The sequence below is a fragment of the Pteropus medius genome, unplaced genomic scaffold (assembly GCF_902729225.1).
Source record: "Pteropus medius unplaced genomic scaffold, Ma_sr-lr_union100, whole genome shotgun sequence".
Taxonomy (NCBI): Eukaryota; Metazoa; Chordata; class Mammalia; order Chiroptera; family Pteropodidae; genus Pteropus; species Pteropus medius.
This window is the reverse complement of record NW_024354502.1, coordinates 1,305,242-1,327,990: the sequence shown is the minus strand read 5'-3', so window position 1 is coordinate 1,327,990 and position 22,749 is coordinate 1,305,242. Positions and strand designations below refer to the sequence as shown.

At 46.6% G+C, this 22,749-nt stretch overlaps 1 protein-coding gene and 1 long non-coding RNA gene across 2 annotated transcripts; one reads left to right on the top strand and one right to left on the bottom strand.

Annotated features, from left to right (window-relative positions):
• Positions 1 to 8,688: 8,688 nt before the first annotated feature.
• On the bottom strand, positions 8,689 to 19,305 carry LOC120595434 (uncharacterized). The gene is made up of 3 exons (XR_005650823.1): positions 18,330 to 19,305; positions 13,031 to 13,109; positions 8,689 to 11,678 (listed from the first exon to the last, which is right to left on the bottom strand). It is a non-coding gene; the product is annotated as an uncharacterized LOC120595434 (long non-coding RNA).
• On the top strand, positions 15,282 to 20,248 carry MYC (MYC proto-oncogene, bHLH transcription factor). Its single transcript, XM_039853540.1, has 3 exons — positions 15,282 to 15,872; positions 17,448 to 18,219; positions 19,300 to 20,248. Exons 2-3 carry the CDS (start codon positions 17,457 to 17,459, stop codon positions 19,860 to 19,862), a joined length of 1,326 nt encoding a protein of 441 aa, XP_039709474.1. The 5' UTR covers positions 15,282 to 15,872; positions 17,448 to 17,456; the 3' UTR covers positions 19,863 to 20,248.
• Positions 20,249 to 22,749: the final 2,501 nt, after the last annotated feature.

Here is a 22,749-nt window from a genome sequence, read left to right as displayed (position 1 = left end):
CACCAAACCAACCACAAAAGAGTCAAAGTTTTCTTTAAAAAGAAGAAATATTCTATACCTGAGTATGGATTGGGAAAGCAGAAGGAAAAAATATATACACAAATAAAACAGAGAACGAAAGAAAAAATTAGGAGAGCTCAATGAGAGAGAGAGACAGAAAAAGAATCAAGTGCACAAAGCGCCTGCTCTGAGCCAGGTATAGGGCTAAGTTCTTTATATTTTCTAATTTAATCCTTACGACAACTTTGAAAGAAAAAAAATTGTTATCTTTTTTCTATAGATGAGGAAATTGAAGTTTAGAAAGATGAGTAGCTTGCTGCAAGTTACATAGGCAACAAGTGGAGGAACCGTCCAAGAAGCCCAATCATTTTCGACTTTTTTCAATGAAGTAACTGAGATTCAGAAATGTAAAGCCACTGGCCCAAGGTTACCCAGTGAATCAGAGCTGGGATCCGAGCCAGCTCTGTTGCTTCAAAGTATTGCAAGGTGAAGCCTAAAAACCAGGAATTGGAAGGTAGATAAATATATACAATGACAATCTTATTTAAATACATCTCAGCCAGCAACCACTCTAGGAAGTCAACTAAAGGAGAAACACAGGCTTTTATTAGTCAGGATAGGCTCAGCTATGCTGCAAGAATAAATAAACCTTGAAATCTCAGCGGTTTAACATAAACAATTCTTACTCAGTGTCCACGGCGAGTCAAGCAATTCTTTGCAGCTTTCTTTGGTGACCCCAGGTGATGATAACCTTAACACTCAGACCAGCAGTTGCCACGTTTCTCCACGGTAAAGTTACTTTTTTTCTAACTTCTTCAGGGGGTGGCTTGCTATGCAGCAGTAGATAACTGTTAAATACTACGTCTGCATCTCAGCCAGATCATCCTCTGTAGTATGAACTGGACAACAGTTAACTAGGCACCAGACTTCAGGTTTGACACCTCTTTTCTAAGACATCCAGTTAGGAGGGTGTTAGCATTCTCGCTGTATGGAGAGCCACGTGTGGAGAGCGTAGGGTCACATAACTATGGAGTGAGAAAACACAGATTAGAACCAGACTGTTGGACCCCAAGCCCAACCTGGCAACCGTCGTGTATTGCCCCCAACTCCTTGCTATGTTATTCCCCACCACCCAGTCCCTTCTTAATAACAGGCTCCATTCCAAACACCGTACAGTGCTCGATGGAGACTTAGGTGCCCCAGGGACGAGCTCTGAGTAGCATTTGGTCACTGAGGTCCTAAATTTAAAACTCCGAAAACCCTTCGTCTTCCCCAGTGGAACTATTTCCAATACGTTATTCCGACCTCCCGCCCTCAAGAACTAAAGTCGTTTGGAAGTAAAACATTAAGGAGTAAGATAATGAGTCTTCGGAATTGCCCACATTATTCAACCCCAAAGCTCCAGCAGAAGCATTTACAGTTTCCCACCCTCCCCTCTGATAGTCAGTGTCTCCAGTTCACCACTGAGCAACCGGAAGGGGTGTGAAGATGCAAAATCCTACACTACCCAAGCTGGAAACGAGTTCCACATAGCTGGCCCAATGCTTTTACTGCACAGATGCAACCGTGAAGCCCGGACAGGCCACGTGACTTGTCCACAGTGATAACTGGAAACCAGAGAAATTCATCTGTACAATGGGGATAAAGATGATCTTACACAGAGCTGCTGAAAGGATTAAAATGAAATAATGGTAATCAAGCTTCCTGGTATTTATCCAAAGGAGTTGAAATGTATGTCCACACGCAGAAGAACTGGACATGATGTTTATAGCTGCTTTATTCAGAGTTGCCAGAACTTGGAAGCAACCAGTTGTCCTTCAGTAGGTGAATGCATAAACAAAGTGGAGTCCATCCAGACAACAGACTATTTATTATTCAGGGCTCAAAAGAAATGAGCTCTGAAGCCATAAAAAGACATGGAGGAAATTAAACGCATATTACTAAGTGAAAGGAGCCAGTCTGAAAAGGCTACACACTATGATTCCAGCTATATGACATTCTGGAAAAAGCCAAACTACAGAGACAATAAAAGGATCAGTGGTTACCAGGGAGGGAGGAAGATGAATACCTGGAACACAGAGAATTTTGGGGACAGTGAAAATGATGTAGATGATATCATAATGATGGATATCATTATACATTTGTCGAAACTCATAGAAAGTATAATTCTCAGAGCGAACCCTAAGGTGAACTATGAACTTTGGATGATTATAAAATATCAGTATAAGTTCATCCTTGGTAGAAAATGGATCATTCTGGTGAGTGTTGTTGATATTGAGGCAGGCTGTGCATGTGTAGGGGTAGGAAGTATATGGGAAATCTCTGTACTTTCCTCTCAATTATGCTATGAACCTAAATCTGTTTTTTTAACAAAAATATTAATAAAATGAAAACATGACATATCAAGCTCTTGATGCAGAGTTTAGCATGCAGCACATGCTGCATGAATAACAGCTGCTTATATAATAATTTCAGTTTCAAATCTCAATTTCTTTTAAGTATTACTTAGTAGAATGTCTCATTCGGAGTTTAAAAAGATTTTGATTGGCTCCCTGGCCTTTATTTAATGCTTTTCTTTTCTTTTTTCTTTTTTTTTTTTAATTACATAAAAAGTGGTTCAAAATGTCATCTTAGAGACACAGGGTGATCTGCTAATTCAGGCACCTTGTTTTATGGCCCAAATTCTTTCCAACTCATTCAACTCAGCTTTAGCCAGTTTGTCAGAGACAAGGTGTAACCATTTGCTTTTACGACAGAGATCCCATTTTAACCCTAAGTAGCAGAGAAGCGCTAATTTTTTTTTCATTTTGTTTTGTTTTGTTATCACAGGCAGCTAAAAGAGACACAATTTGCAATCCTTGGCGGGAAAGCCTTGCTTCTGAGTGCTTCTTAGTCCGTTTTTCCAGTGGACCATGCATCCATTCCCTTTCTCCTGATCTATATCTATACTTAGATAAGTTACGCAATCCTCTCTCTCAAAAATTCTTACCCATCAACACATTTCATGGCTAGGGGTTTTTGTAGCTAAAATCTTTGGCTTCCGAATGTTATCTTATCTCTTTCCTAGGTCATCCAAAACATTTCCACGAATCCAGTGGAGTACAGGTGAGGCTAAGCAAACATTTGTTGAAAGAATGATTAAATATTAACAGTTAACAATTCTTGAGCACTTACAACATGCCAGATAATAGAAGCCTACTATATGCACGGCCTCGTTTATTCCTTCTAAGAACTCTATGAGGTCGGTACTATCGTTATCATCATTTTAAAGCAGAGAGGACTGAGGCTCAGAGAGTCTGAGTAGTTCAGATTTACAGAGAAGGGACAGCAGAGTGTGAATCTGGGGGCCTCTCTTCTCTCATCACTACACTGCCCATTTCATGAATTATGAATATGAGAGCACACGAGTGGACGGACTGTGAATAAGAGTGTCCGTTTGTCTTCAGATTCTGACGTTCAAATGGCTGAGTGAGGGTCTGTGGACCTTTCACGACATCCATATCTTCTGCCTACTTCAACTGCTTGATTTCATTGATATTTTTCAGGGACCTAAAGTTGACTAATCCCATTTTCAATGAAAATTTTGCTTTAAAAAAAAAAAATTAAGTCATTTACCACGATGAGCCACGTTTTCCCAGTGACTGTCCATTTAACCACAGTTTGCTGTCTCCAGGGTGAAAGTCTCTAACCTGCCCTCTTCTACAGCCTCGGTTTGAATACCTGCTCCACCATTCACAAACCGTTGGATCCAAGGCAAAGTATTTAACCCCTTCGGGCTGTAATTCACTCCTCCGCAAGACGTAAATAATACGGAATCCATCTGATTGGGTTGCCGTGAGGATAAATGATTAATACATGGAAGAAACTCCACAGATGGAAATCTTTCCTCCATCCTTTCAGCATCTCTGTGATTGCATCTGCGACCTCATCTGGAGACAATGGCCAACATCTCAAGGCCCTTTATGAATGAGAGACTGGACCAAATGGCCCTCTGGTTTTCCCCCTTCTACTCCCCATCCCTGGTTCCAAGTCGAGATTTCACACTGAAATATAATATTCCACCATCGAATTAAGCCAAAATGAAATGTTTGAAACCCCTTGACCTCCCAGTGTTCACTGAGGCTCCTCCAATAGCAACATTCCATATCTTAGGTTCCGTCACACACACCGGGAGCTGTCTCCAGCAGCTCTTGCTGTCCATCTGCAAAGTACAGATCTTTTTATTACACCACCAGGTGTAGCCGTCATTTACAGGAGAGCAGGCCTCTCTTCTGATAAGACACAAAAAGTGAGCTACGGAGTAACAGTCCAGCCGTAAGTCCTTCTGCCTAATCTGCAAATCCCATTATCAGCAGTTTTATTGAGGCTGTTTGAGCCACTGCATTCTCTTATCCTCACCAATAAATGTTCTCATTCAGGCTTTCTTGGGCTCCTTCAGGAAAATGCTCCAATAATGTGGTATCTATTTTTTTTAAATGTGCATATCAATTAAGATGTGCTTCCATTATTTGTGCAGTTATTAGATTTGTCCCCACCGTTAATCAAAGAAATGCAGATAAAAGCTAAGATTTTTTTTTTCAGAATGATAATCCAGGGCTGAGGCTCATGTCTATTTGGGTCGATCTAACTCACTGCGACATCTTCTTTCTACGAGCCCTTCAGCAACACATATCGAGGCCCCTACACATGCCCCGGACTCAATAATTCCACTTCCGAGACTCTACTCTAAGAAAATATTCTTAAATATAGAAAAAACCTTTATGGCCCAAGATGTTCGTATCAGCATTATATACCATAGTAAAGCAATGAAACACTTCGAACATTTTTTAAAGGAAATGATCAAGCAAGCTATTTTATAATTGCTTAATAGAATGTTTTGTAGCCTTTAAAATTATACTTCCAATTATGCCGATGATTTTCGTAATACAATGTTAAATGAAAAAAGAAAGACAGAATACAAAGGTACATATACAGCATAATCACAAAGATAGAAAACAAAATCTTCTGTTTAAAAGAGAGACGAGACATATAAAAACACTAGCGAATGGATATTATTATGGTTAAGTCCACAGCGCTATGAGTGTCAAGATTCAGATGGGAGGGTCAGGGAAAGCCTCTCAGAGAATCTAGAAGATAAATAAACATTAGAGAAAGACTACTCGAGGCAAAGGAAGCAGCACATGCAAAGGTCCTGAGTCAGGGAAAGAAGTAAGCAACAAGTGGAGTTCCCAAGGAACTGGTTATTAAGGGTTAACTATACATCAGACAGTCTTCCTTTGAGACTGACGCTCCTATCCAGACCCAGACACTAAATTTCCTTGTATATAGTACGAATTAATTAATATCATCCTCTGAAAAGAAAGCGTGCAACTAAAAGTCTAAGCTTGGTGTGTAATAGGGAAGTGTGGTAATAATAGCACTCACCTCACAAAGCTGTTGTGGAGCGGAATTACCACACTTACACATTTAAAACAGGGCTGGCAAGTGGCCATCCAGCACAGGAAAAGATGCTCAATATTATTAGCCATCAGGGAAATGCAAATCGAAACCACACGAGATAACCATTTCATACCCACTAACGTGACTGACTATAGTCAAAAAAGACAGACAAAAAGTGTTGGTGAGGACGGGGAGAAATTGGAATACTCAGACACTGCTGGTAGGGATGTAAAACAGTGCAGCCGTCAGTTCCATACACACACACACACACACACACACACACACACACACACACACACGCTCAAAGGAAATGGGAACGTTTGTCCACGCAAAGGTTTGTACAGGAATGTTCATAGCACCATTATTTATAATAGTAAAAAGCGGAAATAACCCAAATAAAGAGACCAATAAAACATGATGTATTCATACAATGGAATATTATTCAGTAACATGAATGAATCTTGAAAAGAGGCTGTCACAAAGGACCACACATTATATGATTCCATTGATATGAAATGGCCAAAATAAGCAAATCTCCGGAGACAGAAAGTAGAGTAGTGATTGCCTCAGGCTGGGGTGTTGGAGAGAAACGGAGAATAATTGTTAATAGGTACAATAGGGTGACAAAAAAATTTGAGTGTGGTAAAAATGTTCCAAAAGTGATTATGGTGATAGCTGCCTAACCCTGTGAATATGCTAAAAACCATTGAACCATATACTTTAAATAGCATGACATGTGAATTTTATCTTAAAAAAGCTGTTATTTATTTTTTTTTTTTACATAGGGTCAGATACATGGGCAAGGCACATAGTGTGTGCTTAATGTTAGCTAGTATCATCACTACTCAATAAATACCTCCTTTCTGAATGAAATTTTTCTTATAATCAGACTGTGAGTAGACTAGGAAATTTTTTAAATCAAGGATTATAAATTCAAAGGCTTATGAGGCCCAGGCAGGATCCAGAAAAGGGCAGTAAATACACTGAGTGGGCCCAGCATAAGGGCGTAGTAGAGACTGGGGCAAACTGACAAGCTCAAGGTCCTTCTAAAGCATTTGATGACTTGTCAGCCTCCATCCACAGGACCACCGAAGCTGGCTTTCCAAGGGAAGGCAGAAATTCAGATTTTTATGTGAGATCTATTGACTTTTAAAATGTTATAAATGCTGAGGATGCCAAAGCCTGCATCTGAGCCTGCATATCAGCAGGCAAGTTTTGTTCTTCGGACGGGTTTGCTATCTCTGCTCTAAGTAAGTTAGCATGATTCCCAAAATGGTCCCCAAGCCTCTGCCTCACCCTCCTCCTGAATCCCAGGTTTAACCCTTACCTCTTCCATCAGAATGTATCCAAGCTACAGAGAGGCAGAAGAATTTATACAAACAGAGAGTCCCAAAAACTTCTTATAGATGCCCAAGTAAGGGCAAAATGGTGTGGAGAAGGATTTGGGGCCTACTGCTTTTCATTCCTAATCCCCTTAGAGAACCCTACAACAGAGATTTTGTGCAAAACCAAATTTAACTTAGAATTGTATGTCTCCAGTGAAGCCAGTTTTTATTCATTTCCAGCTCAACATTTAGCAATACTAGCCAGAATTTCAATATGTTCTTATTTAGTGTTTAATCCTCTAACGTATTAAAATTAATTGTTTCAGTTTTATGGCAAACTGTCTGCAGCCGGCATCCAAGCTAGGCACCCATGCCTCTCCTCCCAGCCAGTCAGCTCGGGGAGGTGTTGATATAATTATTTAAGGAGTTAAAAGGTAAAGGGCAAGGAATGGGAAGGGCATTGAGCCTGCAATTATACACTAATGCTTTAACAGGGTAGCAGATGGCATCCCTTGCATCAATTATTATTTATCCACGGAATTCCCCTCTGCCTATTACCAAATCAACCCTTTTAAAAAATTCTTTGTTGGGCCTGTGAAGTCCCCTGGCTAGTTCCCAACATCCACTCCCTCCCTCACATCCCCTCCTGCAGAGCTGCAGCGAGAGCGAGGATTCCAAGATGACCCACAGGCGGCTGGCAAGGGTTTACGAAGGCACTGATATTCCAAATCCATTTGGACTGAGGGGCACAGACAGGAGTCCATTTCGATTTGCGGACCGTAAGCTGGGTCCAGTGACCACACGGTTATGCAAGCAGAAAGCAAAGAGAAGAGGCAGCCTCTGCTTCACCCCCAATAATAAGACTTAGCACATATAGACACCCACCAAGATGCCAACTAAGGCTCAAGCTTGGAATGTACCACGCGTATTCTCACGGAATCCTTGCATAAGCCTCCGAGATAGGCAATAGCATTCCAATCTGAAAAAAATGAAGAAACCGGAAGCTGATAAAGAATACAGCTAATCCTAACAACAAACCATGCATTGAGGAAATGCATTCTCATTTAATCTTTGGGACAGCTCTGAAGAACAACTATGTTTATTGCTATTTTGTACAGATGGGGACACCGAAGCTTGTTTCAGTGAAGTAATCTCTGCAAAGCTCCATATCCCGTCAAAGCTAGTGTCAGAATTTGAACCCAGGCTTATAGAGACGCACGGGACTGCCAGGGCTGGTAGGGTGGCCAAGCTGTGTTCTTACTTACAAACACAAATACCCCTCGCCTGCCTAACAAGATTTTCCAGGAGAGAGAGAGAGAGAGAGAGAGAGAGAGAGAGAGAGAGCACATGAGAATGTGGAGAATGTGTGCTGTACCAAGTTCCTTAGAAGGCAAGGACACGTCTATTTATCCGTATGCATTGTATAGACAATACTAGCGCTGGGGAGCGGCTGTAAATACAAACGAGGCTTCCCTCGCTGGCCCGCCACTCACCTCCTGCTGTGCAGCCTGGTTCCTAACAAGCCACTGACTGGTACTGGTCCGGCACTCTGGGGGTTGGGGACCCCTGCTCTATCGGACTCCTCGATTATTTTCTAGAAGAAACTTGCCCTGGCCAGCAGCAGCTGCAGCAGAGAAATAACAAGCACCTGGCACTTGGGTTGGCTTAGGTAAAGTGGATTCAGCACAGGCCATGGACTCGAAAAGATCTGAGTGCCAAACCCCATTTCTACCGCTCACTGAGTTTGAGCAAGTCCCTATGACACCCCAATCTTCTCTGTCTGTAAAGCAGACTATTAATCTCTACTTCATAGGATTACTGTAGAGATTTAATGAGATAATGCAGTGGTGTTCTAATGTTTTTAACTCACAGAGACGCATTTCACATCATGACCAAGTTCATACAGACACACACACACAGAGGATTCATAAAACAATAAATAATTAGTAATATATTTTGGTATTTTCTATTGTAGTCCATTTTTGTGAAAATGTTGATTACAGCTCGTTAAATTGATTTCACGATGCAATAATAGGTCATCACTTTCCATCTGAAAACTCTATGAGCGTCTCCCTGGCCCAGTTCCTGTGGCCATATTCCCTTCCCTCCTTTCTGCTCTTCAATTCTGGTTAAGATTTTCCTCCCATGAAACTAGAAAATTGTGAGGAAAGAGACCTGCAGGGGGCACTATATTAAACTGTTGTGAATTTCGGGTCGGAGGGTGGTACTACAATTTTTTTGTTGTTCATCGAGTCCCATTCTACCTTTCTGGGCTGGCTCCCGTCTTTGTCTGTCTTGCCGTAACCATCTCGGGACACAGGAACAAGGCAAGACCTTGCCCGCTGGTAGAACTCGAGCGAGGAGGAGTTCTCCAAGCTTCTCTCTCTTTTAATGAAAACTGGGCTGGGTATACCTTCCGCTTGAACACTCCCTCTAAGATCATCCATTCGACAGGCATTTATCGAGAGCCTGTCATGCTCCAGGCACTGTGCTAGGCTCAAGAGACCATGTACTCCATCCAATGCATGGCATCTCTGGAGCTGTGCAACGTGGAGGCGTCTGTAGGACACACGAATGCGAATAAAACACAATCCATCCTGACCCCAGAAGCTTCTGGTCGCAGAGTCAGACATGGAAACCCACTAGAGCAGCAAACTGTTAAATTTCCAATCACAAAAGGATAAGAGAATGATCGAGACTCTCAAGGGAAGAGGGGAGCCGTCAAGAAAGTCTTTTGGAGGGAAACGCTGGAGCAGGGTTACTTAGACCTAAAGGCAGAGATCTCGGACTGGCAGCCCAGGGGCTGACTCCATCCCATGGTCATGTTTTGCTTCTATGCATAATTTTTAAAATTAGTTGTCAATATTTTAAAACCTATATTTCCACCTTCCCTGAAAAATTGCAAACGCTGCCACCAGTGGACTCATACTGAAGGAAGGTAATCAGCGGGCACTGAATAGCTACTGCCAGCTTTACACAGACCGATGGTCTCTAGTTTGTCGCTGTCCCCACCACTCCCTATTATTCCTCATTCTCTGCTGGGGCCTTGGAAGCATCTGAGTTTGCAGCCTTTGATCCAAAATGTGGGAGGGGAAAATGTGGGTTAAAACTTTAGAGTTTCTATACCTGGGTGTTGGCCTATGCTTTGAAGGAGAAGTTTTTTTAATGTCCAGGCCAGCTCACCAGGGCAAGAAAACAACTGCAGATTTCTGTCACGAGGCTGTCCTGGGTATTGTATGATACTTAGCACCATCCCTGGCTTCTACCCACTAGGTGCCAGTAGTAAGCCTCCCCCCAAATGTCTCCAGACATTGTCCAATGTCCCCAGGGGCCAAAATAGCCTCCAACTTGAGAACCACTGGTTTATGGACATCAAAAGAGCCATCATTTCCAAAAGCCATCAGTTTCCCCAATAGCAATAAAGTCAAGAGAGGAAATGGGCACGAGGCCATTGGCTTTGGTGCCCAGAGGTCACCAGGTACCTTCAAGAAAGCTCCTTCTGCAATGAAGTCCATTTAAAAAGAGTTACAGGGGAAACAGACCATTTAGAAATGAGTACCATCAAAGGTGAGCTACTCTCAGGGTGTCAGAGACCTCGGTTTGGGGTTCCTCATGCCCATAAAAGGAACAGGCTTCCAAATGATGGTCAAAGATTTTTTAAAGCAAAAGTGTCCCCCAGAGAGTCCCCTTAGCAGTCCCCTCCATCTCCAGCCCAGCCAGGATCCATCCTGGAGACAGATGTTGCCCAAAAGAACCATAGCAAGGACAGGCCAAGGGAGCGCAAGCGTGGAAACTTCTGAGATCGGCTTGGGTTTGGCACTCAGGGAACAATAAACGGAGCCTTTGAAGAGATTAAACAAAGGAAACATTTGTCTTCTCTAGAAGCTACAAAGTTAGACAGGATTGCAGCGAAGGACTAAGGAATAAAAGGAGGATGCCAAGCTGGAGATGAGATGAGGGTCTACCAGGTCCAGCCTAGCAACTTCCGCCAGGATTTGAGGTCTGGCAGCCAGTGGGCAAGAAAGCTCACAAATACACTCACTGCAACCCAGGAAGTGTACGCTCAAGGGTTTTATGTGAAAAACATCCACTAATTTTTTTTTTCTTCCTCAGCTGCTTTAATTTACGCAGTATATGGAGAGACAACATCCTAAAATGATGCAATTTTTTAGATGCACCCAGATTTTCTTCACTGCCTTTTTTGTTATCGTTCCTATGAACTAATGATGCTGAATTTTATTTTCTTATCTGCTGGAGCACCCCCTGGGTTCTTCACACTGGGGCACATGGTTGGCATTCAAATGCTCGTGTGAACTTCCCTTGCTTTTTAACATTCCCTAGCTCACTTGGTTTTTAATCTCACAGCCTTTCTTTCCAAATGATCTTTCTGCTGGAGATACGTATTTCTAATTCTCTTCCCTCGCCTCCTTCCCTCTTTGACAGACCTCACATGACTTGAAGGGGATTTTAAATAACAGCCCAGCCATCTCGAGGGGCTCTCTGTCTTGCCCCCACATTGGAGCTAGCTTTTCGATCACCAGAGTCGGTTCTTTCCATATTAATCACTGCTGTTATGTGTCCAGAATCAACTTGGTAGGAAATTTTCTGAAGGGTGAGAGAACAGATATCCAAAGAAGGGTCGAGTCACACATCCTGAATCTCTCCTTTTGTGTCCCTGGGCAGAGGGGAGAGAGTTTGGTCCAATTGCTCGTTTTCAGCACTTCTTTTGTTCCCAAGCATAAAAGCGACATGACTGTCATGGTGAGAGTTAATGATTCTCATTTGTGTCATCCTGGAGGATAGCCTGCTTCCTGCAGTGACACAAGGGTCTCTTCCATGAGGCAGTCTTATAGACTTTACCTGGAGTTCCAGCCCTGTGGATAACAGAACGGTCCTATTGAAGACTCACTTCTCCTTAGAAATCCAGCAGCACCAAAAAAAAAGGAGAGACATTACTTCAGGGAGTCCCTAGACCAGCATACCAGAAATGTTCATTCAATAGACACCTTCCACTGACTTCCAAAAGGAAGTGGAAAGACCAACGTTGTCTCTAAAAATGTTTCTTCGAACGATAAACTCCAAAAGCTACCTCTGGGTGATTATGACTAGAAACTTTTAGTTTTTCTAATCTTTGATTCTTCTATTTACAATTTTTCTTTTCCAATGAACGTGGTTCTTTGGTCATCTTGAATATTAATTTGAATTCCTCGGCCATTTCTTAACCTGGCAAATGTCTATTCTAGGTCTAATGGTTCCTAAAAATTACTTTAATTTTTAAGATTAAAATTAAGGATGATTCCCACCTTGTTTGGAGACACAAAGCATCTCCAATCCGTTACTTGAAAGTAACATTCCAGGTGATGTCACCAGCCCGGCAGAGAACAAGGTTGAGTCCTCAACCCACAAGCAATGTCTCTGCTGGAGTTCACACGTCCTACACCCAGGTGGCATAATTTAGCATTCAGACTTTAAGAGAGGGCATATCTGCCCTCTTTAGCAATCTTCCAAAACTACCCTCTGAGGTCAAGCTAGACCTACTTCTGTCTTGTGTGATTAGTTGGTTGGTTTTGTGTTTTGTTTTTGTGTTTTGCCCCTGTGGAGAACAGTGCTTCGATCTCCAGCAGAGCAATGGCAAAAGTGCCAGATTCCTGGGGAAGCACCCTAAAAGGCCTCTTCCAGGAATGATCCCCGTTGCCAAATTTCCTGAGGATATATCTAGGTGATCAGACACTCTCAAGCATCCTTCTCATAAAAACCTACTTGGATGTATTCACACGCATGAAGCATGCTAGGTAAGTTTCCTTCGCTTTTATTTCTATCTTTATTGCCCAGACTTTTCAGCATAAAAACTTTTTTATTAACATGGTCATTTACACTTTTTTCCAGTGGACTCTCAAATTCTCCTCATCCCGCCGCTAACATTACCAAAAGCTCTAGCTATGTATAAACTCATCGTCAATTAAATAAATAAAAAAAAAAATTAAATAAGAAAAAGCAAATATCCCTAACGTTCCACCGTGCCTCCCTTTCCCCAGTAAATCCAGTGTCCTGCTGTAAAATTTGATAGTTAGAAAAATGATGGGTTTCTAAGACTGAGGCCTAAACATTGTTTTACTGTTTTAGAGTTTGCTGGAACTTTTTTTTTTCCGTATGTATACTTCACGTTTTATTTCATGTTTATTTCACGTTTCCCGTACATAGCATCAGTTCTCCATAGAGTGATGATGTTCACTGTTAATAAGTAGTGATGAGTTCATTTTCATCACCCTTATGCGGTTCAATAGTCGCCTCTGAAGCACTTTCCCCTCCAGGAATTCCTCTTCCTTCCGCTCTTCCGCAGTCGACCTGAAACAATCAAGAAGAGATGGCTGGAAACTGGTTTTAAGGAGCCTCGGGATCCTCCCGCCCACTGGAACCCCTGAGCTCCCGGCGCCCCTGCCGCCCACCGGACCCCCAGCCCGCAGTTGGCAGCGGGACGCGGTGATCCGAGCCGCCAGTAGAGGGCACACTTACTTTACTTTCGCAAACTAAAGCGCGAGAGCAGCCGGGGGAGGGGGCTGGGGAAAGAGGCTTTGCGGCAAAACCAGGACCAGGGATTGGTCGCTCCGCGCGTTAGCGGCAAAGGACTGGAGACCAGGGTAACGAGGAACCCTTAAAGCTGAATCGTGCTGAGGAAGTTGCTACTCTCTTAACAATCGAAGGCAGAGCGGCAAACTCTGCGGGTAATAATCTACCTTGAACTAAGCGCGCTATACACGCGCCCCCCTCTAGTTTTCTTGTTTTGGAATGGGGGGGCGGGTGGGAAGTGGGAGATGGAAAAGTTTACTTAAAATGCCTTTGGGTGAGGGTCCAGGGATGGGAAGATGGGTTTTGTTTTTAACGCCCTAGTATACTGTAAAATCGCAAATCCTGCGGGAATATGCGTTAGATGTTAAATATAGATTCATTCAGGGAGCGAACAAATCATGTGTCGTGTCGGGCAACAAATTGGGTGGACGTGTACATGAAGTCTATACAGATGTACACGGATTATTCATACACGCAGTTTCACTATGGCATTTTTAGTTGGCTCAAGACCACCCCCCCCCCACCAAAAAAAGCTCAGGTAATACTTGGCTCTCTGCTTTGATCAGAATCTATGCTTTTTTTTTTGGGGGTGCTTGATCTAATTCCAATAATAAAGGGGAAAAAACAGTATTTGAGATCTTGCTTCCAGGCAATTGTCAGTTTGGGCTCAAATAAACTCTTATAAAATTTCCAAAAAAAAATAAAATAAAATAAAAAGGTAAAGGAAGACCCGGAAAGGAAGTTAAACCTCAGGTTTGTCCGAGGAAAGAGTTAACGGTTTTCTTCACAGGAGGAGGGGGTGGTCTCTGCTGACTCCCGGAGCTGGGTCCTCAAGCTCACCCTCCCCCCCGCTTCTGGGAAGTCCAGTCCCGAGGGTCGCGCCCTCCTCCCCAGTATTCTCTCGCCTAGTGCCTTCGATTTCCCCCAAACCTGGGAGCCCCGGACTGGTGCAAACCGGCTACACAGTGCGCAAATAGGATTTTCCTGAAACCTGGCTGCGGAATTGGAACTCCCAAGAGAGAGGCACAGGGATGCAGTGGGGCCACAGGCCCGCAGAAAGCGGGCGGGTAAGGTCCCTCGTAGCGTGCACCCACAAGCGGGCTCCAGCCTTGCTCCAGTTCCGGAACGCAGAACGATCCCAGGGATTAACGCGTCCTGGGACACAGCCGGCTCCCGCCGAGTCCGGCGTAGGTCTGCGCGGGCGGGGCGGGGGGTGTCTGCTGCCTTGGCAGCCAGCTGGGGAATTCATTCTGGGTGGAAGGTGCCCAATCGATAGCTGTACGCACATAATGCATAACACCCCCTCGACAAATGCAGTGAGTGTTTACTCATAAGGCGCTCTCCAAGTATACGTGGCGATGCGTTGCTGAGTTATTTTAATAACTCTAGACATCCTTTTCCTCCCTCTACCTATCATTTAATGCCATCTACACTAACACCCCACACGTACACACTCAGAGCGCTCTCCAAAAAATACCCTTTCTTTCCTCCTCTCTTCCTAAGACTTATTTTTCCAAACACTGCCCTTTCCCCAGCCTTAGGGAGGCGCCCGGCCGCCCGGGACGTGCAAGGCGCGGCCGTAGTACGCGGTGTATTCTCGGCGTTGGCTCAGCTGTTCCGCCTGCGATGATTTAAGCACGCAGGACAAGTATGCGGTCTGTCAAACAGTGCTGCGCCAGAGGAGCAGCAAAGAAAGGAACAGGATCTGAGCAGGAGCAGAAGAAAATGGTAGATGTTGGCAGTTAATTCACGCTGCGCTATTTACATCCGATTGCTCCGCGCACCCGTGCCAGGCTCAAAGGCTGAGTCTCCTCCCCGCGAGTCCCTCCCTCCGCACCAGCGCCCCTTCTGAGTTCCCAAAGCAGAGGGCTGGGGGCGGGTACAGGGGAAAGAGCCTGTCTCGAATCCCCGCCCACCGGCCCTTTATAGGCAAGGGTCTGCGCGGCGGAGGACCCCCGGGCTGCGCTTCTGGTGGCAGCTGCCGCCTCCTTGGTTCTCTGGGCCGCCGTCTTCTTCCCTCCTGCCTCGGGAAGGGGAGGGCACTCAGAGGCTTGGCGGGAAAAAGGACTTGGGGGGTGGAGGAATACTGCACATATAAAAGCCAGTTTTCTGGGCTTTATCTGACTCGCTGTAGTAATTCCAGCGAGAGGCAGAGGGAGCGGGCGGACCCGTCAGGGTTGCAGAGCCGAGAGAGCCAGGCGAGCGGAGTCGCGCGCTCCGGACGCCCAGGGCAGGGAGAGGATCCAGAGTGAAAGGGAGGCTTCGCCGCCGGCCCAGCCGCCCCCTGCCCACCCTTCCCGCCACCCTCTGCCAGCGATCCGCACGCCCCGCCGCATCCACGAAACTTTGCCCACTGCAGCAGGCGGGCACATTCCCCTGGAACTTACAACACCCCAGCGAGAACGCGACTCTTCGGACGCGGGGAAGCTCTTTAGCCCATTTGGGGAGACATCTCCCCGCCCCTGCTACGACCCGCTCCTCTGAAAGGCTCTCCTTGCACCTTTTTGGACGCTGGATTTCCTTCGGATAGTGGGAAACCCGGTAAGCACCCGGATTTATTTGGCTTTTATTTTTTTTTTTCTACCGCTTATTGCCGCGATGAGTCGAATGCCCGAATCGGGGGCTTTTCTCCTATTCCTGCGCTATTGACACTTCTCAGTCTAGTTGGGGTGGGGTGGGGACGAAGCAGAACAGGATCGGGGTAGAGTGGGACTTGTCAAGATGGGAAGGTAGAAAACAGAGGGGAAATGGGGGTGCGTTTTTAAAACTGGGCTTTGGAGATTTTTGCCGATGAATATTGACGCAGAGCCGGGCGGGTTGGACATTCCTGCTTCATTGTATTAATTGCTCTGGGGTTTCCTGGGGGTAGTAAGGGGGAGCGGGGCTATGCTTCGCGCTGGGCAGAAAGCCGTTTGCATCTTGAGCTCCTCGGAGTAAGGATTACATATTGCGTGTCTGAGCGGAAGAGCTCCGCAGCCGCTGAGTTTTCCGCGTCTCGGAAAGGGCATTTAAATTTCGGTTTTTCTGACAGCCGGAGATGATGCGGCGCGTCGGGGCCGCCGATCCCCGCGGCATTTTAGATTCTCCCCTTGCTCCTTTTAAGAAGTTGGCTTTGGGGCTTTTTTTAAAGAATAATAAAATTAAAGATCTCGGTCTACGGAGGTGTTTGGACTTGGTATTGCGGAGGCGGAGAGGGGAGGCCGGAGCAGGGACGTGTCCGATTCTCCTGGGTGCATGGACTTAGAAAACAAGGGCAAATCTCCGCAGCCAGCCTTGGCTCCTCCGCCGCCCCGGGTGTCCCCGCGCCCCTGAGATGCGGAGGGACGACAGGGAGCGGGTCCCCGGGCTTTTCCAGAACAGCTGCGACCCTCGGCGCGTGAGCGGAAAGCGTAGAATCGCAGCGGGGTCTCTGGCGCGGCTGCGTCGCAGAATTGGGTGTTGAAGGGAGGCGCCCCTGTTATTCTCTAACACCCCCCTTTTATTTATGGGAGAAAGTGTTAAGGCCCGCGGCTGAGCTCACCGCACCAGCCGGCGAGGGAAAAGCAAAGCCGGCAAAGGAAGGGGAGGGGGGCGCGCTGAGGGTGGGGATGGAGGAGGCGGAGGGGGAAGCTGGGAGGGCGGTGGCGTCCGCGAGGGAAGGAGCGCAGCGACGGCGCGAGTGGAAGGGGCGCGGATGGGGCCCCGGCGCGAAAGAGGGGCGCGCACGGCCGCTCCCGCCGCAGCGCCTCTCGCCTTCTCCTTCAGGTGGCGCAAAACTTTGCGCCTTTGCCTTTGGCAAATAGTATTCCCGGCCGCCGCGTCCCCCGCTCTCTTACCGAGGCCAAAGCCGATTTTGATTGCTCGGCGGCGGCGGGGCCGACTCCCAGGCTCCGCGCTCCGGGCGCCCGGGGGACCGAAGCCTCGCGGGCGCTCCGCAGCGGATCCACCCAGCGCGTGTCCGAGATTCTAGGGGGGCACCCAGAGGGGGCGAAGGGGTGCCCTCCCTCTCCCGACCCCCGCCACTGGCCCCCCCTTGGCGATAGCGCTGGAAGGGGAGTGGTTCCGGCGCAGGGTTGCGGCAACAACCAAGACCCCCTTAACTCAAGGCTGTCCCGCTTTGTGTGCCCCCTTCGGCAGGCTGCCGCGATGCCCCTCAACGTCAGCTTCGCCAACAGGAATTACGACCTCGACTACGACTCGGTGCAGCCCTATTTCTACTGCGACGAGGAGGAGAACTTCTACCACCAACAGCAGCAGAGCGAGCTGCAGCCGCCGGCGCCCAGCGAGGATATCTGGAAGAAATTCGAGCTGCTGCCCACCCCGCCCCTGTCGCCCAGCCGGCGCTCCGGGCTCTGCTCGCCCTCCTACGTTGCTGCGTTCGCGTCCTTCTCCCCCAGGGACGATGACGACGGCGGCGGCGGCGGCAGCTTTTCGTCGGCCGACCAGCTGGAGATGGTGACCGAGCTGCTGGGAGGAGACATGGTGAACCAGAGCTTCATCTGCGACCCGGACGACGAGACCTTCATCAAAAACATCATCATCCAGGACTGTATGTGGAGCGGCTTCTCGGCCGCCGCCAAGCTCGTCTCCGAGAAGCTGGCCTCCTACCAGGCTGCGCGCAAAGACGGCGGCAGCCGGAGCCCCGCCCGCGGGCACAGCGCCTGCTCCACCTCCAGCCTGTACCTGCAGGACCTGAGCGCCGCCGCCTCCGAGTGCATCGACCCCTCCGTGGTCTTCCCCTACCCGCTCAACGACAGCAGCTCGCCGAAGCCCTGCGCCTCCCCGGACTCCACCGCCTTCTCCCCGTCCTCGGACTCTCTGCTCTCCTCGGCCGCGTCCTCCCCGCGGGCCAGCCCCGAGCCCCTGGTGCTCCACGAGGAGACACCACCCACCACCAGCAGCGACTCTGGTAAGCTGGGACCCTCCAGGCCTGACAAAGAGGGCGGCTGGCCGTCTTTCCTATTCTCATCGGCCGCTTATTCGGCTGGCCACTTCAGTTGACACTGTCTCTTTTCTTACATTCGGGAAAGAAATGGTAGATCTGGAAGGATCTAGGAGCTCCGTGGTCCCTGGAACACTGGGCTTTTTAGTGCTTCCTCCCATCCTTTCCCTTAAGACCGCCCTAGTGGCCAGTCTCTTCCTTTCTCTCCCGCCCCTAGGAATTTCATTTGGGTTTTTCGATCTATGGGTTTATCTTGCAACTCGATCCACTCCCTCTTACCTTTCTTAAGCCTTTTAATTGCCGTAGGGGGGAGAGGGCTAGTGTGAATGAGATTAAGAGAGGATTGATCTCTGGGAGTGAATGAATTGCCTCCCTCTACTCTTTTGAGAAGTGTTGGAATTTAATGACTGCAGGTCCACAAAAATGAAGAGCGGGCAGTGGACAGGCAGAGCAGCCTCCCACTTGGGGCTGTTAGCTAGTACCTGAGAGCACGTGGGCTGAGGAGTTGGGATCTTTTCAGCCTCTTTTGAACACTTAAAAGCAAATCCTTTCCAGAACTGGACTTCTTTCTGCCCCTTCCCCCAACCCCTGGGGCTTTTGGCAAAGAAGCAAGATTTTTTTTTTTCCTTTTTTTTCCTTTCGCACTTCCAGTAAAATAGGGAGTTGCTGAAGTCGCTCCAGGAGATTTGCAACTATCCTTTGCAACACCTAAAGGGTTCTGGGTAAAGTCCCTTAAAAACAGGAGGTGCTTGGGAATATGCTTTACTTTGGGTGTGTCCAAAGCCTCATTAAGTCTTAGGTAAGAATTGGCATCAGTGCCGTGTCCTGGTAAATTGTAATTTTCTTGCCTGTGCCATAAAGCCAGCTGTCATTCTCCTCCCGGAGATTTCTGGGACTTGCTTTCCTGGGGAGAAGAGCAGGGATCACTTTGTTTCAGGGTCCTTCCTCACAGGATGCCTTACATTGGCATAACATTAATCTAATCCATTCATTGATTGCTTTAAGGAAATGTTGCTAACCAGGTGATTTCTATTTCCTTTCTTAAAGAGGAAGAACAAGAGGATGAGGAAGAAATTGATGTTGTTTCTGTGGAAAAGAGGCAGCCCCCTGCCAAAAGGTCAGAATCGGGGTCACCCTCTGCTGGAAGTCACAGCAAACCTCCTCACAGCCCACTGGTCCTTAAGAGGTGCCACGTGTCCACCCATCAGCACAATTACGCAGCACCCCCTTCCACCAGGAAAGACTATCCCCCCACCAAGAGGGCTAAGTTGGACAGTGGCCGAGTCCTGAAACAGATCAGCAACAACCGCAAATGTGCCAGCCCCAGGTCCTCAGACACAGAGGAGAATGACAAGAGGCGAACACACAACGTTCTGGAACGCCAGAGGAGAAACGAGCTGAAACGCAGCTTTTTCGCCCTGCGTGACCAGATCCCAGAGTTGGAAAACAATGAAAAGGCCCCCAAGGTAGTTATCCTTAAAAAAGCCACCGCATACATCCTGGCCATCCAAGCAGAGGAGCAAAAGCTCATTTCAGAAAAAGACTTATTGCGGAAGCGACGAGAACAGTTGAAACACAAACTTGAACAGCTACGGAACTCTTGTGCATGAAACTTGACCTATTGGAGGGAGGAACTGGAGTCGCTCATGAATCCTCACTTGTTACTAAGGGAGAGTTAGGGAAAAGGTTCCTTCTGACAGAACTACAACAATTCATAACGTATGAACTCTTTTCAAATGCATGGTCAAGTGCAACCTCACAACCTGGGCTGAGTCTTTGGACTGAAAGTCTTAGCCATAATGTAAACTGCCTCACGTGGAATTTTGGGCATAAAAGAACTTTTTTATGCTTGCCATTTTTTTTTTCCCCTTTAACAGATTTGTATTTAAGAATTGTTTTTTTTTTAAGAAATGTAACCAATTTTTCTGTGTAAATATGACCATTAAATGTAAATAACTTTAATAAAACGTTTATAGCAGTTATACAAGATTCCAAACCATGTATTATAAACCATAATTTTTTTTATTTAAATACATTTCCTTTTTAAAGTTGATTTTTTTTTTATTGTTTTTAGAAAAAAATAAATAATTGAACCAAATCTTAAGCTGTGAGTGTTCTCTGTTTCTTCTCTTTTCATTCTCCTTTTCCCCAATTACAAATTAACAGAATTCGGTCCTTAAGGGCGTGAACTTACAAAGCTGGGAAAAGAGGTTATTTAGGAAAAGGCAAGGGCTGTGTTGAAAATGGAGCTGGGTCCTTAAGGTCTTTAAGCCTTCAGGGTTATAAGATGCTTCCTAGAGATCTGTGATAAGGCCCAGAGTCGATACTGGAAAGAAGGAAGGGGCAGGGTAGTAAGCTGGTGAATGGCTTAGAGATTGGCAGAGAGATGCTAAAGGTTAAAGAGAACAGTTCAGTATACAGGGGGGAAGGGGGAAGGGCTGGGGGTTGGGAGGAAAATGAAGAAACCCCTGCGGTTTGGTTAACCCATGCCATTCCCCTTTTGCTTTCAAACCCGATTTTGCCCAGTGAAAGTGAATGGAGGAAGTGTGGGAGCCAACTCCTGCTGCTCGCCTGCTAATGCCAGGTGCCAGGCCCTTTACGTGTGTTATCTTGTAAGCCCCAAAGGAGCCCTCGGAGGCATGTTATTAACCCTGTTTTACAAACAAGGAAATGCAGAAGTTCAGAGAGGTTATGTAAGTTCTCTGTGGCCACACAGATAATAAAGGGCAGCATCCAATTCCTAGCTGTTGAAAAACTCAACTTTTCGCTATCAAACCTTAGCTCATCCTATAGTGTCTAAAGTACTGAGATCAAGAATGTTTTTGGTTTGGGGCCTAACGCAGCGGTCCTCAACCTTTTTGGCTCCAGGGACCAGTGCTCCTGTGAGAATCTAATGCCTGATCTGAGGTGGAGCCGAGGCGGTGACTCTAGAGCTGGGGAGCGACTGCAAATACAGATGAAGCTTTGCTCGCTCCCCTGCTGCTCACCTCCTGCTGTGCAGCCCGATTCCAATAGGCCATGGACTGGTACCAGGGATTGGAGACCCCTGGCCTAATGGACTGACAAGTGATAACCATACTCTACTGCTTATATGCCAGGCATTGTAAGCATTTTTCTTTGACTCCACAGCAACCCTATGTATTGGCTACTGCTGATTTCTCCATAATAGAAGAGGAAACTGAGGCACAGAAAGACCTCCCCACCCACCGCCACCACCACCACCACCACCTCCATCCATGTGCTCAAGGTCCACCCATAATGAAGAATAGAGCCGGGATTCACACCCAGGCGGTCCACTCTTAAAACGTGCGGGGCTGACCACCTCTCAAAGAGACGAGTAGGAAAAAAGGGGCCACACATGAGAACAGGAGTCACCCATCTAGTGGCTTCTGTGCCTTAAGTTTCAACATATAGGCCCCGTCTGACAGCAGTTCCCCATTTTTGTTAGTTTGTTTTCTTTCATTGATCGTCGTTTAATTTATCCTTTCCCATCGAGAAGCCCAGAGCCCATTCCTTCCTACCTTAGCCAGTTGTTAAGTGAGATTCACAACTTGCTCCAGGGGAAGCATCAGTTGGGAAACTGCTATTGTTCAGATCACGGAATAAGATATAATTACTCTTTTTCATGTGAGTCATTATTTTGGAAACTACAAACTCCCAACCTCTTATACACACACGGACACTCATGACACATGCTCATCATCGGAACATGAAAAGGCAGTTTTGAATGTAGATATTATTAATTACAAGCCTTTGAAAACCCACAGCCAGAACCAGAAACTTGAACATCCACTACACAGGTAAATGGAAGCCACTATCGCTGTTCTAATTATCTCATTGTCTCAGCTTCACGGGAGATCGTTGGTTCCCAGTGCTCTTTGGAATTTTAATCTGCTGCCACCAGCATCGCCACCCATAAATCAGTCAATGCCCGTGGCCTTTGGCTCTGACCCCTAGACTAATTTAATCAAGCCCTTATGTCTTTTTCTTAATCTTTATTTTTGGGGTTTAAGTCCCATTTTAACGACTTCGAGCTGTCATATTCTGTATCCTAAATTCAAAGGGAGATACAATCCCCAGAAGTTGAGTAGTTCATGGCGTTACCGTAAGTGGGGGCGATCCTAAATGGTTCACCCTTTGCCCCTTCGTGGTTGGATGGCAGCCCTGGAGTGACTCACTCGGGAACAGTGAAGGTGTTAGTTGGAATCACTAAATCTCGGCAAGCCCATGGAGTACAAGAGAGCGTTCCTAGCTAGGAAAGCAACTCCCGGTTCCAAATAACCAGGAAACGACTTAAGGGATACATCGCTTAACTGTGGGGACAGAAGAGAAATCACTCTTCAGCCCCATCTTACGTTTATGAAGCCAAGAAACCCTCTGAAAACAGCACAGATGCCAACTTCTTTCCTGAGAGACGGCCTAATCTTGACCCTGACACAAACTGGTTCTCAGAGCCAATCCAGAGAGTCTCCAGGGTCGATGCCATTGAGCGACCTG

Excerpts from the sequence above, each read along its gene's own strand:
- MYC (XM_039853540.1), top strand. The coding sequence starts at position 17,457 with ATGCCCCTCAACGTCAGCTTCGCCAACAGGAATTACGACCTCGACTAC. Across the intron at positions 18,220-19,299 it reads CACCACCAGCAGCGACTCTG|AGGAAGAACAAGAGGATGAG; the intron begins GTAAGCTGGGAC and ends CCTTTCTTAAAG.